The 19,768-nt window shown below is 33.0% G+C and overlaps 1 protein-coding gene across 3 annotated transcripts in view; it reads right to left on the bottom strand.

Annotated features, from left to right (window-relative positions):
* The window catches only part of mim (missing-in-metastasis), a 352,784-nt gene that overhangs the window by 16,626 nt on the left and 316,390 nt on the right, over positions 1–19,768 (bottom strand). For all 3 annotated transcript variants that reach the window (XM_085943176.1, XM_085943177.1, XM_085943178.1), the window contains exons 7-14: positions 16,509–16,625; positions 14,916–15,023; positions 14,031–14,267; positions 10,527–10,619; positions 9,794–10,001; positions 8,643–8,845; positions 7,488–7,605; positions 7,079–7,200 (exon numbers count right to left, since the gene is read on the bottom strand). In XM_085943176.1, coding sequence (XP_085799302.1) covers positions 7,079–7,200; positions 7,488–7,605; positions 8,643–8,845; positions 9,794–10,001; positions 10,527–10,619; positions 14,031–14,267; positions 14,916–15,023; positions 16,509–16,625 — 1,206 coding nt within the window. The remainder of the gene's footprint in view (positions 1–7,078; positions 7,201–7,487; positions 7,606–8,642; positions 8,846–9,793; positions 10,002–10,526; positions 10,620–14,030; positions 14,268–14,915; positions 15,024–16,508; positions 16,626–19,768) is intronic.

Below are 19,768 nucleotides of genomic sequence, written 5' to 3'. Positions count from 1 at the left end.
TGACAAAATTCTAATTTTCTATCTACTAAGTTCTATCGTGCAAATACATAATATGTTTGTAATGCAGAGTGATTGGAGCAGTAAAATAATATAATGTATGTCTCATCTAGTATAATAATTATTTTTTCAACACTTTTACCCACAGCGGCCCGTGAAAAATTAGAAAATGGATAAATTGATCCTTCTTTCAAATAGGTTTGTGCACCACTTCTATTCAAAATTCCCACCCTCCCGGTTAAAATTAAAAAAATGTAACAATAGAGGCGTTGCTAGCCGCCCCGCCACAAAACTGGCTACCCGCAAGGACCTTTTCAAGACAGTCGAGAAGGAACCAGGAGTAAACACACGATATTAATCTAATCTGCCGAGAATGTAAATTATTCATATTTAAACAAATGTAATCAATTAATTTTGATACCGGGCCGGCAATGCTCTACCACCTATTCCATAGTGATGTGTTATTGTATCGACGGACCTCATAGTTCAGTGCGTAACACACTGGCTTTTCATCTGGCGGCCCCGAGATCGATTTTCGATGAGGTCACAATATATTTATGTGATTTTCTCAAAGCCTGGGTGTTTGTCATCATTTCTCTTCTATAACTAAACATACTACTGTTTTACTACACTAGTGTCATTCGGCCTCATTGCTTGTTGCAGTGTAATGTAACTTCCTTGTAATAAATAATAAAAACTTAAACTATGTAAATCAAGTCTTGAATACATTCAATCTCTCTAAGAAATCCCGCTCAATTGTCAGCTCTGTTTTATTGACTTGACCTTAAAAAAGTCTTTAGTTTACACCGTTCCTGCAAATATTAATATTTTATAATAAAATCTGACATAAAATACCATTTTGTTGATAACAAAATATTATAATGAACTAATTGCCGATGATATGGGAATAAAATCACATGATATTATATTGCATTTAAATATATTATAATGAAGTGTGGCGATAGCGAAATTTTATCAACAAATAAATCTTAAGAAAAATGCACGGTTTATAAATAAACAGGCATTAAAAATATACTAATATTATCAATCCTCGGCAGTTTCCTTCGAGTATTCTACGTTGAAAGACTGATATTCTGAAATTCATAATATGATATTAAAAATTTGTACAGTTTTGTTACTGCTCAATGTGGTGTAAGTGATAAAATAATTATATTTCATTTTTCATTAATCAAAAAATGTAATATAGTTGAATACTAGGAAAAACTATAATATTAACTAGAATATAATATTATATCAAAATGCGTAGCCTATTGTGTGATTTTGTGATAATGTCGTGTCGATTCTGCGTATTTTATTATTAGATAAGAGACTGAAAATAATAAATAAACCCTTTGATTAGATTTGTTTTTTTATCGCCTTTGGTTTACTGTGACGCAGTGGCGAAAGGTGGAAGTAGGCTGGATCCGCCATAATAGTGCACACTAAACTTTGTCAGTCATCCATATTTGTTTTCATTGAAATAAGACTACAATTTACACATGGTGTTTTTAGTAGGTTAGTTTTTAAAATTCAATTAAACCCTGCGAAACCAAGCCATAATAGATAATAGTCAAAAAATACTCATCAATCTATAAAATATCTAAAATGATGCAATTAAATCATACATAACTTTGGACATTTTATAGAGAGAATAATATTTTATATTTATTGTTTGGTTAGCCAGGGTTCAATGAATTTAAAAAAATTAACGAAAAATATGTGTAATATGTGTTCTTAATCCAACGAAAACAGATAAGTGTGCACAATTTTGTCGTATCGCCCAAAGTATACCAAAACTATTATGATTTGGTTTAGGCAGGGTTTGATTGATTTTTAAAAACTCACCAACACCATCTGTAAATTGTAGTCTTTGTTCAATAAAATCAAATATGTATGACTAACAAAGTTTAATGTGCACTATTTATGGCGGATCTTAACAGCCTACCTCCACCCTTCGCCACAGCTGTGACGGTTAGGTCTTATTACTGGTATAGAAATAGATGTCATCCAATGAGTTTGATTTTAATAAGAGGGAGCCTTATACAATTTTAGTATTAAAATCAAATTGATGTGCATTTTTTAAATGTTTTAAGTATATTAAAACATGACAACTTGCCTATTTATAGGCAGCATAATTTTTTTCATTTATCAATAGGAATGACATACGTGGTTGACATGTTTGTGATATATCTCGGCAATATCTGCATATTATATGTCCTGCTGAATCTGTGAATTTGCCTAATATTTCAGGATAGCCCGTTTCTTTCTCATTTTCACTCATCATTGTATTGTCATATCTTACCATTTAAAATTGGCGATGGAGAAAAAGATGAACCAACGGCCAGATTTAATTTTGTAGTTTACCAAAACTGCTACAAATTTATATGTTTAATTTCAATTTATTTTTTTAAGCTCATGCATTTATTGCAACATTTAAATTTATAATTATTGTCTTTTTAAATACGGAAGTCAATTTGTAGGGTTTCATGAAATACCTGTCTAAAAATAAAAAATAAAATTTTTTACCAAGGACAAGCAGTTTTACTATAATATATTTAGCTTATATATTTAGACAGCATCTACTAGAGAAAGTTTTCTTCAACGCTTTTGATGTCATCAATGTATTAATAAACAGACAGACAAACAGACATTTAAACAAAATCCTATTACAGATATTCACAGTCATTTGAAAGTACAGTTCAGAAGTTGCGGAGAAAGCTGAAGGAAGATGGAATATTTGATGCAGATACCCAGCTTTCTTCCGAGAGCCTAACCGATCGGTATGAAATGTTTTCTGATGTGAGTATGATATCAGTCATTATCATTTTGGGTAGTCTCCAAGTTATAAATCATTATTTCTTTCACTTTCCTTCCAAGACATTTAGGGCCAGTTGCAGGAGCCATCATTCTTGCGAACGGCCTCTACAAACCCGAATCAAAGAAGGATGGAGAAGGAATTCTTTCAAGATATTCATAATAATTAAGATAAACGTGGCATTTATTAATTAGTATGCAATGACTGTGACGGGATCTAAATATTTATTTCAAAATTCAAAACCACCTAAGTAATCGAAAATGATCACAACTTTTTGTGACATTATGTACTTTCAAATCCTTCATCACATGAATAAAATACGTTTAAAAATATATAGTTAAAATTTCTAGTTTCTAATTTCTATTTCATTTTAAAGTTCTACACCTCTAAAAAACACACCCTTTAATATGTGAAACAACTTTCAGTGTTACTTATAATTATAAGTAATTACCTCTTCATATTAAAATTAACTATATATAATTGATTATTTTCATACAGTCATTATATTGGTTTGAAATAAAGTTTATTTTGTTAATTCTATTACATCTGGGGTGTTAAGGGCGGACGTGCTCAGTGTGGGTCAAAATGGAGCTTTTATTCTATTTTCAAAGCATGATACTGGATATTCCTTAAACGTTGTAAATAATCTATTTATGTAATTTTGAAGCCTTATTATCCTTTATATTTATTTTAAACATTTGATGACTGCATAAAGTATTTTTATTACATAAAATAGTATTCTTTTAAACCTCTCGCTCTAATGTTTTAGAATATAGTCATATTTCAATACATAAATGTGCAGTGGTGTTAAGATTTTTTACATTTATTAATTTTTAAACGCATTTATAAAACCATCAGTATAATTTATGTCGACATTATTATAGTGAAATATTTATGATAAAAAATTATATTGATAATCTCTGTGATCCCAAATTTGACAAGAATTAGGCATTTTATTATCCAAAAAATGGGCAAGATTAACACATTTGAAGATAATTCTAAAGAGACTAATTATAAGCTATGTCTTTGACCATTCAAGTGACCATTTCTTTTGGCATTCCCCAGTGGTTAAGCTACAACATACGGCCGTAGCCATAAATTGACAAACTATAATTGAAGTAGGGAGTGAAATGATGTTAACGCGCGTGTTTGAACATGTACCGTTTAAAAAAAAAAAGATTTTTTTTTCGGTTAGGTACATGTTAAAACACGCGCGTTAACATGTTCTTACTCCCTACTTCAGTTTTAGTTTGTCAATTTATGGCTACGGCCGTATGTTGTATCTTACCCACTGGGGAATGCCAAAAGAAATGGCGTATTTCAAAAAAACACCACCCTATTCTTAGCTCAATAATTATTATAAAGCAATCATTATTCGTAGGATGTTTATCACACTTGAATGGTCAAAGACATAGCTTTTAATTAGTCTCTTTAGAATTATCTTCAAATGTGTTAATCTTGCCCATTTTTTTAATAATAAAATGCCTAATTCTTGTCAAATTTGGGATCACAGAGATTATCGATATAATTTTTTATCGTAAATATTTCACTATAATAATGTCGACATAAATTATACTGATGGGTTTATAAATGCGTTTAAAAATTAATAAATGTAAAAAATCTTAACACCACTGCACATTTATGTACTGAAATATGACTATATTCTAAAACATTAGAGCAACAGGTTAAAAGAACACTATTTTATGTAATAAAAATACTTTATGCAGTCATCAAATGTTTAAAATAAATATAAAGGATAATAAGGCTTCAAAATTATATAAATAGATTATCTACAACGTTTAAGGAATGTCCAGGATCATGCTTTGAAAATAGAATAAAAGCTCCATTTTGACCCACGCTGAGCACGTCCGCCCTCAACGCTACCTGAAAGTAACAGTGGGATAAGTAAAAAATACTAGTTTGGAGGTACATAATTGAATTTTCATGTTTGTGTCACACAAATGAGATAGTTAACTATACAATATTGTTTATTTGGTTTGTGCTGTAGTTTATAGTAGATGATAATTGTATCGTCACTGTCCAAGGCAATTGTCGTAACCTTCAAATATCAAATTGTTCAGGAAGTGAAAAAAACTGTGGGCATTGGATGTACTTATTATTTTATATAAGTACTTGTATTATTTTATTACAAATTGAGAATTTTCTTTTATTGACACACCAGTGGCTTACGTTTAGGTTTAGGGGGTTACAGCATTTGGCTGGAATATTTTTTGTCAAGTTACAAATGGCTTAAAAAATAGTTTTGAATTATTTTGATATTAAATAATTATTTGGGATTTATGATACTTCGCCAGTTCGTGTAAGAGTATGCAATAAGTCCATTGCCGTCAAAATGTCACTTTGGTGAAAAGTGAGGGTTACGATTGATGATTACGATGATTTTCTGTATACCATTGTTAACAGTGGGTTATGTCAGTTATACCACTGTCATTCATTATGTAGGTATAAGTTTCAGCAATCGATTGGCATACTTATCTCAAAATCGACTTGTTCACATTATGTATCTTAGGTACTGTTGCTTTTAGGTACCATTATGTTGACACCTGTTTCGGTCTAAGAACCCATTTTCAGAATGGTCGACTAGAAATAATGTCAGAGGTTTGGACTACCTTCTTCCAATCTCAGACGGTTGTGTACCAGTTATAGTCAACCGTTCTGAAGATAGGTTCGTATTCCGAAACAGCTGTCAATATAAATAACTCAGATATAGTAGAATTACCAAAAATATTTTTGTTTCAAACCATTATTATGGAGTTCTACTACATAAACGCCAGTTTAATTAACTCATTAAATTATTTTGTATTTGTTACACAGAATGTCGAATTCATAATGGGCATACGTCAAAGACAACCGGATTCAGCACGGATTCCTAAAGAAATAATGACAGTTGCCAAGCAAATCTTTCAGGACATGGTCAGCAAAAAAGAACTATCTGATGAATTCATCAAATTATTCAAATGGTAAACTAGCGATGAATACGGATTATTATAAACTAGGTATTTCATCCTTTTTCCTACTACACACAATAATAATCACCAATTCCCAATTTATCTACTTATGTATTCACTGCTGTATAATTAAATATGTCGTTGTGCTTTACCAATTAAGCTAGCCCACCTTTACCAATTAAGAATGCCCTATCATTTATTATGACAAAATTAACTAGTAGTTCTTACATGAAATACTCATCAAATTGTGTTAAGTTTGGCTATCGGTTTTTGTGTTTTAAATCAAAGTATTAGTATCAATTAAGTACCCTAATCTCTAAAACCGACACCCAGTTTTTTTTTTCAAAACAAGTTTTTTTCTAGTAGTAAGTATATATCTGAGGTGTTTTAAAATTATGTATGTTCAATATAAAGAATGTTACACTCTCAAATCTTCAGAATTATTTGTTGAATAAAAGAAATAGTTTATTAAATACCTACTGTAAACTTTATTTACAACAAAAAGTGAAAAGGAAATCAAACAAACATATTTTGACTTTTATATTTCACAAAGATACATAAATAAACTTAGTTAAATATGTATCATAATTATGATAGTTGTCCCAATGAATGCAAATTAATATGTAATGTTTAATTGACTTTTCTCAGTCCAACTATTATTACACTAAGGGCTCTATGCTTATTCATACTTATGTAAATAATTGAGGTTAGTTCTATGTAGCCAAATTTCATATAACGATTGGTGGTAGTGAAATTGAAATATATGTGACAGCTGTTGTCAAAATAAATACGCTTTATCAAAAATAAATCAAATAAATATAGTATTGACTGTCGTTACTCATTTTGGACTAATCAAAATTGTGTCGAGTACCGATTATCTACATAAACAATAATCAAAAAAGACCATTGGAAGATGAGAGTTGTGAATAATGAAAACAAAGAGCGTGTTGCCATTCTAATGATAAATACAAATAGTGCAGAGATCAAGATCTGTGGTGTGTACATTTATTAAATCAAACCACTGATAATGCAAACATTATTTTATTATAAATTCATATTTATTTGTAATTATTCAATGGATGTTGTGCAATTTTCATAAATTTACAAATTTAAAAGTTTACAGAAAAACAGATTTATAAAAATGACAGTACTTTCAATTGCCAAAAGCGTTATATTGTTTTAACAATCAACTATGTATATTGTCTGTTAAATAGTTAGTTTAACATAACATTGAGAACTTTATATTTGTCCTTAAACCTATGCAAGTATGATAAAGTAAAAGATTAAAATATCCTACCTTCTCGTGCGTGGTGACTTGGCCGTGTTCGCCAGGGGTCTGATTGGCTTGCAATCCTTGAGCTCTGCTCGCTGCCATGCTTGCCAGCTCAAACATGTTTACGTAAGTTGCTTGGGGAGTATCTAAAAAATGTGTAAATTAATGAAATCAGTCACGTGTGAGAGTCGTAGTTGTAGCAGAGATATTTTAAGTTATTAATTGATAGAGGTTGCAGAAAAAAATCAAATCACACAAGTTGATTTTCGTATGTGACATCAGCTTGATTTTATTAAAATCAGGATTAGTCAGTTTATTGATTCATCATCCATATAAAGTTAGAGAATTATTAGCAATCAAACAATGTCTATTGAAATCACTTTCATGCGAATGAATTACCAAAAATTCTTGGATTAATAAGATAGAATGAAACCTTTCGTAAGGTGCGGCGGCAGGGAGGACGGTTTGGCCATCTTGTGTTCGGGGAGCATCAGCATATTTCCCGGAGGACCTTTGGCAGGAACGATAGGCCGCTCTAGTGACGAGCAACGCTGAAAAAGAAAAGATAATTACATTTTATCAACTGAAAACTCGACTGCTTTACACATATCATAAAAACAATCTACATTACTTAACAACATAATTCGTACAAAATAATATGACGTGTACTTATTATTAGGTGTATCATCCACTTGGATTCTTAAACATCTCTGCATATCTATTCTATACACAAGGTTGCTGCTATCGAGGGTAGTTTATCATATTTATGTGTTAATTGAAGTATTATGATTGTTACAATAAGTTAGCTGTCCAAACTGTCTATCTCGCTCTAAAAGTTAAAACAGCCGAGAGAGGTCCTATTAAAACATAGCACTATTTGACAGTTCAGACGGTTAACTTATTATAACAATTAACTGCCTCAATACATAAATATGATAAACTACCATCAATAGCCGCCGATAGCAGCCTTGTATATAGAATAGATGGGGTGGACCCTAGATGTGGTGTCGTACTTGTAGTAGTTCAGATTAATTAAAATAAATCACAATATTGTGTAGTACTAATTCCACTTAGTTTAATAATAATCAGGACCGCTTTCGTCCACTTCAAAGGGACATTCTCAACTGGTATAGAATATAAAATAATACAATATTTAAATTCTAATTGATTTGAGTTTTGTACTATTCCATTTGTGCGCTTAGTGCCTGAAGATACCAAAAGGGCTGTGATATTCAACTTGTCCTGTATTCAAATCAACTTATATAATAATAATATGGTACCAGCAGTAATAATAAGGCAATATGTCACACTGGGAAACGAGGAGTTAGATTTAAATATACATATCGAAAATATTTTAGAAGTCATTCAGTCATTCTCACGGAAGATGTGTATTTGCGAGTAGAGCAATAGCCATTTTAAAATACTTTCTGTTACAGTATCTTCTGAAAGTACCTGAGCTATTATTATTTGTAAAATTTCTAGTGTAAATGCTCACATAAAAACTACATTCTTTATCATCAACCTCTACACCATATAGTGGAAAGGTGATTCATTAAATTTTTTTTAAATAAGGTAATAAATATCTCACAGTTGGCAATGGTGGTCTGGCGTAAATAACGCTCTGTGAGTTGGCTGCGTGCCCGCTTGCAGAGGTCCTCAGACCTGTGGGAGGCGCGCAGCAAGGTGACACAGGTTGAGAAGCGCTGCCCGTCAGAGTCATTTCGGAGCAGCCGTGTCCGCTGAAGGTGTGGACGCTCAGCGCTGGACGGGTGTGCCCGCCTCGCTCATACGCTACACAACACATCATTTCATTTCAAGAATTTATGTCAGCCGATAACATTGAGTGCATGAATGCACTTATTCCATTTATTGATTTTCTGTATCCTCAATTATCACATCAATAATTTCAAATCCTTCAATATAACACAGCAAAACAAATTGTTAAATATGGTCGATCTCTGCTGATCAATGCTACCTCTAAGCAAGACCGCACACAAGCAGACAATCATGGTCAAAAACGACCATGCAAACAAGAGACTGTTACGTTGATATAATATTCTCTCTTGCAAACATACAGTTTCTTTCAAACAATTTGTCTGTTTGGTATTGCGGCTCATGTCCCAGCTCCAGTTTGTGTGCGTGCACACTAGCTTGAAGGGAGCAGACATGTGAAATAATTGATTGCTGCACTTGCTGCTCTGCACTGCTCAAACTTAAAAACAGTTTGTAAATTGAAAAATAAATTGTTTAGAAAATTAAATAGAGGGAATTTTAAATTCAACAATATAAAAAAGATTGTAGAAATATTTAGGAAAATACAAAAGTTGTAAATCTAAACATAATGCATTATGTGGTCCATTTCTAACTCAACTGTCAAATGCGTTTACTTTCGAGTTAAAATGATATATAATTTGTAAAACATTCACATAACTATTATAAAAAATCGTAGATAAGATCCTAGATAGTATTTTGAACGGAGTGAGATTAATGCCTTTCATAATCCATCATTCAGCTACTGACTCGAAAACCGTTTTACAGATATTTCCCAATACATACAGAAAGAGGATGTTTCAAACTCCATCGACAGATGGCTACCACTTTTATATTAAATCAAGATAATAATCATTATTAAATTTGACTCACAAAGGGCTTCTGACATTCTTGTGCTTGCAAATATTTATTATTAAATTAAAAAGTCACAATGGATATTGAACTGAATACAATTGGTAGGTATATTACCTGAAGAGATAGTATGAGGTCTATCACCCATGATGGCTGATGCAGCCCTCTCGAACTGAGCGGTGTCCTTGAGATCCGGCCAAGTGGCCGAACCGCAAGCGTCACGCTGGGGCGATACGCTTCCATCTCCTCCCAACAATCCCAGGCTCGGGTCTTGGCCTCCAACCGGCGTCGTGCATGAGCTAGCTGCCGAAGTATTATCAGATCCCTACGGATTATAGTATGGTGTTACGACGCTGTAAAGAGTGTCACAATAAATAGCTCATCTATCATGGTAGTTCTGCTGTTCTAGTAAAATACATACAGTTGATGAAGAGAATGGAAAATGTTTATCAAGACATTTTATAATAAATAAAATATTATCATGCATAATATTATAATAATAATTCCCTGTAATTACTTACATCATTTTTTACAAAAAAAAAATATATTCATCAAATTAAAAATAAATAAATAATAAATTGTAAATACAGTGAAACCTCAAAGCATCAATATATTATATATATTTTACAATAATGTTTCTATAATTTGGTGCAGAAAATATTTATATGTCAAGCGGAAAGAAGCAGAGCGAAATGGCTGATGCAAATAGAATTGGTATGAAATCAGTAGCCATTATTTATTTATCACTGTGGTTACCATGTCAAAGTCATCATAATATGTGGTGGCGTCTTCAGTCTCACTGTATGTACAAAAGTAAAGAATATTAAAAAAAAGATAACAAAAAAATAACCTTTTTGCGGAACTCTATGAGTGGCGGAAGATGCAGAGTGTCCTGAGAAGTGAAACCGGAGTCGCGACTCGACACGCTGCCCAACCGAGGGGGCTAATACAATAAACACACAACAAACAAACTACATAACAAAAAAAAAAAAAATACAACAGATATCTAATAAAAAAAACTTTCCTATTAAGTAGCCTAATAATGCGCCCTTTGTATCCTATTTTTTTTATCTGTTATAATAAATTATCATAATTACTAACAATGGAATATTAATATTCGACATCTGAAATCATGATTTTCAGAATTGGTCTGACTCGAATGATTATTCAGAATGTTTGTAGAGTAAATCATTATTAGCCATTCCCTGAAAAGATAACATAGAAGAGGGATGGCGAACCTATGGCACGCAAATGTTTTGTGTTGGAAGAGAAAAAAATAGATGTAGGTATATATTAAAAGATATTTTCTTTTACAAAAAGTTTTGCAAATACCTAAATGTATATTATATAATATTAAAAATGCATATTTTCTTTACCAAACGATGCGCAAACGGAAACAATGAAATTCATGCTTAAATGACAGATCGCATTGTCTAAAAAATAACAGGCAGCTGATACTCTTGAAGAATAATCACTATACTTGAATTGCAAGATGGGTCCTTAGGTTTTATGCATCACACATAATAATATTATAGCACTGACCTCATCAGGCGGCAAAGTAAGCCGTGTCGCAAACCTCTGATTTTGATTGATTTACATCATTTTACAATGCTTGAGACCACTGTAGCGAGAGGATGCCTCATCTGTCAATTTGTGCGTAACCAAACTAAGAAGGTATTATAGTAATAATACTCAAGAACCCAATTGCTTATAATTTTTGAACTTTTTTAATAGAATTCTTAAAGTATTTTTTTCCTGCTCGAACTACTCGAAAAACTGCTCGGCACTCAGACAGTCAAAAATTAATATTTGGGAAATTTTGACATGTGTACGCAAAAAAGTTCGCCATCCCTGACATAGAATACAGATTGCCGCTATGAAAACAGCCTCATACAGTCATTTTGTTGACATTGATGCTCAATACATTTTTGTAACACTAATTTCAAGATAATAAATTGACAACCAATATATTATGCTAGGTATATCTACTTGCATTGACATTTTTTAAGTGCCATTATATCCAGATAAATACAGTATAGACTCTATTTTACAGTAGGTAGTAGACTACGGGAATGGATTTTGTTTAAATTGAGATTAGTAATAAATATGTATTTGACTTACTTAAATCTTGGTCGTCTCCCAGAATTTCATAATATATTATATTTATGCGAAAAATGGTTATTAACCATTGGGTATATAAATTTGAACACATGGCTTTAGAATTGGATATTCCGACACATCCATCGCGGATGTGTGATTTAAACTGACACGTTAAGCTAATTGAAAAGCATAATTATTTTACAAAAGAATTAAAAAATAAGTAATATGTTGATTTTATTAAAATACTGTGCACAAAGCATTGGGAACAATTTACGTGAATTAAATTCATTTAGCAAACAGTGCTAATGTAAAATATACAAAAATGTGTATTTATTATACATTATGAGAATAATATATTATTGTCTATGGAAGATATCAAAACTAAATAAATAAACTATAATAGCTTGGCTTTATAAAAAAACATGCTCACGAAAAATTACAACATCAATTTATCACTTCTAAATAAATTTCTAACTATTTAATTACATATTAAATGAATACCTACATATCTTCTTTTTTATGTTATAAATTTAATAACATGACATTAGAATACGAAAAAATGTAACATTCGTCCATGGGACTAACTTTAGATGATACAGTTTTCTTTTTATATATTTTATTAATGTGTATCACTATTGCTCCTTGAACTTTAGAAAATATCTGAGGAATTATTGTTATTCAACATAATTAAATAAGATTTAAAACAATGTCTGGCCTAAGCTGACACTGAGTTGAATTTATGATTTTTACTAGATATAAGTTTTGCAATTAGCTAGTATGCAGTAGGAGATATATAAATGATAATTTACTTATTTACATAAAGGTACAAGCAGGAAGCTTGTGCGGTTTGGTGACAAGTCGTTCGCATGGCTTTGGAAAATTCATTGATTACATCAGAGCGCTATTCAATTATAGAAATGGAATATTATGTACTTCGCGCATATACTTACTAATGGGCAGGGCATCTCAATGGTAATAAATGGATCCAGTTCATAGATATCTGGGTCTACTCTTACAAATTTCATTCTTTCTAACAATCTACATTGCAATGTGGATACATACTGCAAAGCCGTGTTAATGTTGTTGTTCTATTCTGACAACGTATCTGCATGTGTTTGCTTAAATCTATATGCGAGAGGTTAACTACGATAAGTCCATATAGACAACTTCACAGGATAGACAAATTAGTGATTATGTGCGCATTAGACATCAGGTGCTTTTCAGGTCTTGCGAATTAAGCGTAAACGCATAAAGGGTCACCATTGCAATTATTCAGTCACGTGTTATGGTTCGAACGCTGTGTCAATTACCATAATTCAACCAATTATAAATTCATTACCCACTAAGTGTCAACATTCATATAAAGAAAGTTCCGGTTGATTCATGATGCGAAAGTGAGAGTGCTATACATAATAATCAGCAACAAGTGTGTGAGGGCAGGACCCGGGATTCAGAAGAGCGCCCCAAGAGCCAACAGTCCAGACCAGCTTAACATCAAAGTTTAGTGCCTGGACACACCCCTGCTTCCGCGGTCCCTCACCAACATCCAAATCCAAAAGCGCAACCATTTTCTAATATAGATTGTGTACCTAATTTTTAGTTTATAGTTTTTTTAGAATGCCTACAATAGATTTTTCTAAGTTTACCTCCGAAAACATTTAATTTTTTTCTTTGTTATTAAGACATTATGAGTTACTGCTATTTATCATATTATAAAGGTGACAAATAAATTTAACATGGTAGTAACTCATTATCACCAAATTTGGACTTAAAAGTGGGGCCACACCGAAAACAAGTTGCGCGACAACTCGTTAAATTTTACGATAACCATGATAATTATCGTAAAATTTCTTAAGCAATTATGATAATTATCATAAAATTTAACGAGTTGTCGCGCGACTTGTTGCCGGTGTGGCCCCACTTTAACATAGTTCACCCCTCGCATACAAAAATTTTGCTAAATACATTTTGTATGCAGTATTGAAAGATGAACTCTATCTACATTGCAATAAAGTTCTAATTGTAAATTTGTTAACCTATATTGATAACGTGGGAAGTTTAATATTGAGATTTTGTATTTAATGCAGTGCCCATCAGTAAGTCAATGAGTTCACAAAGCCATAATGAATAATTGCATATCAATGAAATCAAAAGTCATCCGAACAACTTTCGATTACAGCACACGGCTATACTAACCTATGTATACCACTTGGCAAGCTTATATTACAGATATATCAATTGACTTAAGAATTACCTGCGAGGCAGACCTCCCAGCGTGGTCTAAGGAGGAGGGCCTAGCCGCGCTGTTGGAGTGCGAGTGGTCGGCCGTCTGGTGACGTACGGAGCCTGACCCCGAGGAGGAGCTGTTCAGAGAGGATACGGAGGAGCACAGAGAGGAGGAGGGACCGCCTCGTGGGTGACGGGGGGAAGGCGGCGACGGGGGAGGACTCCAGCGGGAACCGCACGTTGCCGCCTGGAGGTCTGATATCACCTGAAGATTGAGACAAAACAATAATCAAATAAACGAGCACAATATTTCAAAATCTTAATACATTCAAACACCGATTTACCTTTTTACAGGGGGGGATGATTAAAAAAAAAATTTTTTTTTTAAAAAAATCTTTCAAATAGATTTGGTTCATATTTTTGACTTGTTCATATAAAACACATTCAATATTATAAATTATTTTTAAGGTTTTGTCTTGTACACATGATTAATTTTAGTAAAATAGATTTTAAGGTCCTCAATGTACCTCATAGCATCTTCTTGTATCACCGATTGCGACCAGCCGAGTGCGTTACGTGATTATTTTAAAATGAGTGAGCCTGTTAACATTCGAGCCATAAAGGAGAATGATAAAAAATACCGTGTGGCCACCCTGGATAAAGTAAAAAAAAATAAAAGATCGCCCACCAACTGTTGTATAATTTTGGCCTTGTATAGTGCAGCCATGTCTATAAAAGAGGAATGTGCATATGAGTCAGCATCAAGCGGATACGCTACCACTCGGCTATCGCGGGCGGCACATTCTTATATATCTGCATTAAGCTACTCGTAATATGAATAGTTAAATTAGCAGTCTTATTGGTTGACCATATTAGAGAACAGCTTTATGAATAGTCTTAATTGATATTTTACCTGTTCGCTAGCTGCAGGTAAGGAATGAGGTTCATTAGTATGTCTCAAGAGTTGCCCGGCGCCTTCTTGTAAATGACTCATCTCGGCCAACATTGCTACTTCCGAATCCTGAGGAGTATTAAAGACATTGATTTAAAATTAAAACATCTAATTATATTTACTGCCACCTGTGGGTCTATTCTATACTTATCGAACACTAAATTGATAAATAGTATCAAACTTAGGGTAGGTTTGTATCAAAATATTAGCACTTATTGTAACAATTACACGAAGCCGGTTTTTATTGTTGCAATAAGTGCGATATTTTAACAGCAGCAAGATAGGTGCTGTTAAAATATAGCACTTATTGCAACAATAAAAACCGGCTTCGTGTAATTGTTACAATAAGTGCTAATATTTTGATACAAACCTACCCTAAGTTTGATAATATTTTTCACTTTATCACTTTAGCGGTCGATAAGCATAGAATAGACCCACTGGAGTTCGAAACGTTTGGACCATGGAAATCTTACCCACTGCACTGCAATAGAACGTCATTTAGCGGGGAAAAATTGGTATCATTCCCTAAACATCTCTATCATTGGCATTGGTATTAGTCACAAAGGTTAATCAATAGCTTTTAACGATAGATTAGTGTATAAATGTATGTTTTAAGAAAAGCAGTCGAGATAAAATGGATATTTATTATGAATGAAATAATATCTTCTCAAATTTTTAAATTTTGATATATAGTATTTTTACAGCATAAACATGATTTTGTGTACAATAACTCATTTTCAAAACAAATTGGATGTATAATATATTTGCTCCAGTAGCGAAGGGTTGAAATAGGCTATGGAGATCCGACATAAGCCGGCTCTCACATCTAAGCTCTCCTCAACTGACGCACAGCATTAAATCAAACATTCTAAAAACGGCACTCCGATGTTGCATATGAAGACCGCGCACATAGGCAAATACCGACAGTCGCGCGTAACCTCTCGAAACGTGGATATATTGGAATGAGGCGACGAGACGACCGGCGAGCCGATATAGGAATGATCAATTCGTAGGTGTGCGTATGCGTTTCGGCGGCTTCGACTCAAAGCCCGAGACGCATGTGATTTGTTGCTAGCAGCAAATTTATTTCCAAGTAAAAAGTCGCATTCTACCAATGTGCAGAACTCCATTTGGCAACATGTGTTTTGTGAATAACGATGACGACACATCGATGTAATCGACACGTTGCAGACGAGACGAGTTTTGATGTGTAAGCCGGCTTAATAATGCACACTAAACTTTGTCAGTCATACTTATTTGTTTTCATTGCAGATAGTGATGATTAGATTTAAAATTCAAGTCCTGCATAACCATAGTAGATTAAAAATATTCATCTATCTATAGAATATCGAAAATAATGTATTTATGCATTTAGTGTCACCACTGCTGACCTCATTTCTATAATTCACTCTCAATGTCCATCTCTGTATGCAGCCACTATAATATATTTAATCGGTGCATGCAGAGATCTAACTAAGTGAGTTATGGAATGATGATCTTTGATCCCTTGATATATCCAGTAATAAAATAAAAAAAAATATGATATTTAATTACCACAACTGGTTTCAGTAGTGCTACAAATAAGCAGAATCGACTTCGCTCCTCCACCAGTGCAGCTCTTACTGCCTTCTTCTCAGCATCTTCAAGAATTTGCCGTCTTTCGTTTACATCCTGAAACAAATTGTTTGATAATCATTTCAATATAAATTATCAGTATTGGATGTATCTCAAAGAATTTGCATTGGTTAACCCGGTGATCGGTAAACCGCGGCTCGTGAGCCACATGCGGCTCTTTGGCCCCTTGAGTGCGGCTCTGCCACAAATGCCCTCTGCGATATTTGACATGCTACAAAGAAGAACCAAAGAAAATCGGATGACGAAAATAAAGGGCCTACCGACCTGTATTATTTGTCGAATAACATGAAATTGGCGCATAACAAGAAGTCAAATTTGGAGGGGACACTTTACAACTAAATACACGTCATTTAGCACTAAATACCCTAGCGGTGATGCAATGAAGATAACAGTTGAAGAACTTTAGAAGAGTTTAGAGGAGAAAAATCAAGTTCTGTATTTAATTACTGAATACAATCTTCCAACAAAGTTAATATTACATGTTTTGTGGTTAGTAAAGGGATTTCTAAGAGAGGAAATCAAGAGTAAATTGAGAAGTCGTCTTATTGACGAGAACCTGGAATCATCAATAAGACTTAAAATTAAAAACATCAACTACAAACCTGACGTATCCAAACTTTCCAAGGAGATGCAAGGCCATAATTCACATTTAGTGTTTATCAGTCATTGTCATGATTTAATTTTATGGATACCTTAGATACAATTAAATTGGGTAAGCTCTACAGAATTGCCCTTGAGAATTGAAAATATTATTTTTTTATATGTGGTCCAGAATTGTTGGTCTACTAGCAATATACAAAGGTCGCCGACAATGCTTGTGTCAAATGTAAATGGTCTCTAAATTAAATTTAAATCATAAACACAGTCCACAGAATGGGGTGACCAAAAAATAATATCTTCTAATATAGGTAGGTATGTAAATGTTACTAAATTCAATTTGTTAATCAACTGTTTGGGAGAAAGTATTGCAACCAATATGATGGTGACATTTTCAATTATGTGGTTGCCACAATATAAACTTAATAATATATTAATAACTTTTTAGCCTGAAATTGTCCGAGAATTAAACATACGAAGGATGTTGAAATGCATATCTACCTACATTTTTATTTCATGTGCTATCCAAAAAACATTAATAATGAATAGTGTTTATTTGTAATGTTTAGGACCTACGTATTAAAAATAATAGGTATTGTTTAATTCTAATGCATATTTTTTAAAACGTAGAATTTAGTGTCTGCCTATTATAAAAATAAAGTGAATTTTTATTGACTGCGCAACTTCACTTTTATACTAGTGAAACAAGTGGTAGGTAGAACCATTATTGCATGTAAAGGCAATGGGCGAAATAATTTATATCATGAGTGCCTAAAAATAATTATTAACATTATTAACATAATTATTAACATACACTAGATACATTATTTTTTTATTAGTCCATCCGACTGGCGGGCGACGCCAGGGCTGTCGACGCAATTAATTATATTGTACTTTTTAAATTTTATTTATAATATATTTTATTCAAGTTTTGTGCATCTAATGCCGGGTCCACACTGGCAACATGTCGCGCGACAACCTCGATAAATTTTACGATAATTATCATAATGGCTTAAGAAATTTTACGATAATTATCATACTTATCGTAAAATTTAACGAGGTTGCCGGCGACATGTTGCCAATGTGGACCCTGCATAATATCCACTGTGGTTCACGTAGTGGAATGGACCTGTTGTTTCTGGGTCAACTAATTCAAGAAGTAAACACCCATGATAGAATTTTTCTAGTTTTAGTTGCATTATATTCCAAAACTCATTTTGGATTTTATAAATGGAAATTTCTTGGTGTACATAGTAAACAAATCTACGAATAAAAAAAGACAGGAAGGAACATACTGATTCATCGCCATAAAAACTGGCAACCAAATTCGCCATTTTGGAAAGCGATGACTTTGCGAAAACAAATATCGTATGGTCTGCACGTGTGCGGTAAACTTAAATAGGTAATTTTGTGTATTTTATGTTTGTGTATCATGCATTGTTGGCCATATTTTCCGGGGGAATGGGACGATTTGGCACCGCGAACTGGCCTCCGCCGATTGGCCTCCGGTAATTGGCCGCCGGTACAATCGGACGCCGGCCCAATTGGACGCCGACCCAATTCGACGCCGACCCAACTGGCCTCCGGGAGATTGGACGCCGCACAGTTGAATTAAATGCGCAAAGGAATAGACGTACGTTACGATTTGTTGGAGTAAATAAGCAAGTCAGTTTAATATGCTTCTATCTTCTCAGTAGGTGTACCTTATACATTTCGCGCTTGACACATTTTTAATATAGATTGAGAAAAATTATTATGCCTGATGATGTTTATTAAAAGAAAATAATTCTTCCCTCGCTAAAACTTAAAGATGTGCATAATCAATTAATTTATTGTCTATACATGGGTACTTATTTATATTTACAAAAAATATTTAAAATAATGTTAGATGTTAGAATGAAAATTACATTATATTTCAGCGTTTTATCGACTTAATATTATAATAAAGCTTAAATATGTATATTATTATGCATAAATGCGTATTTTAAGATAGTATGAAATTACAAACAAAATATGAAGTAAGTTATCTGCTAAGTATAAATGTTTCAGTAGTTTGATTGATAAACTACTTAGGTAATGGATGCCGGATGAAATCCCGAATGCTGAAATCCCGAATGGCCGAAATCCCGAAAAATGAAAAAATACAAACATCAATAATTGCGCAATTTTTGCAAGAGAGACAAAAACCCATTTTTTGTGGAAATATAAAAAATGTAAAATACAAACATCAATAATTGCGCAATCGTGAGCGCAATTTTTGTAAGAGAGACAAATCCCATTTTTTCGGAAAATGGGTTTTTCTGATTGCGCAATTTTTTTCAGGAGAGACCATTTTGTAAAACGAATGGATTTTGTGCATCTTACAAAAATTGCGCAATTCACGATTGCGCAATTATGGATGTTTGTATTTTACATTTTTTTTATATTTCCACAAAAAATGGGTTTTTGTGTCTCTTGCAAAAATTGCGCAATTATTTATGTTTGTATTTTTTTTATTTTTCGGGATTTCGGCCTTCGGGATTCCGGCCATTCGGGATTTCGATATTCGGGATTTCGGCTTTCGGGATTTAGGCTTTTGGGAT

Source organism: Rhyacophila brunnea, unplaced genomic scaffold (genome assembly GCF_057557595.1).
Source record: "Rhyacophila brunnea isolate RB1 unplaced genomic scaffold, BYU_Rbru_1.0 scaffold_15, whole genome shotgun sequence".
NCBI classification, from domain to species: domain Eukaryota; kingdom Metazoa; phylum Arthropoda; class Insecta; order Trichoptera; family Rhyacophilidae; genus Rhyacophila; species Rhyacophila brunnea.
Note: the sequence above shows the minus strand (reverse complement) of the source record. Positions and strands in the feature narration are given on the sequence as shown.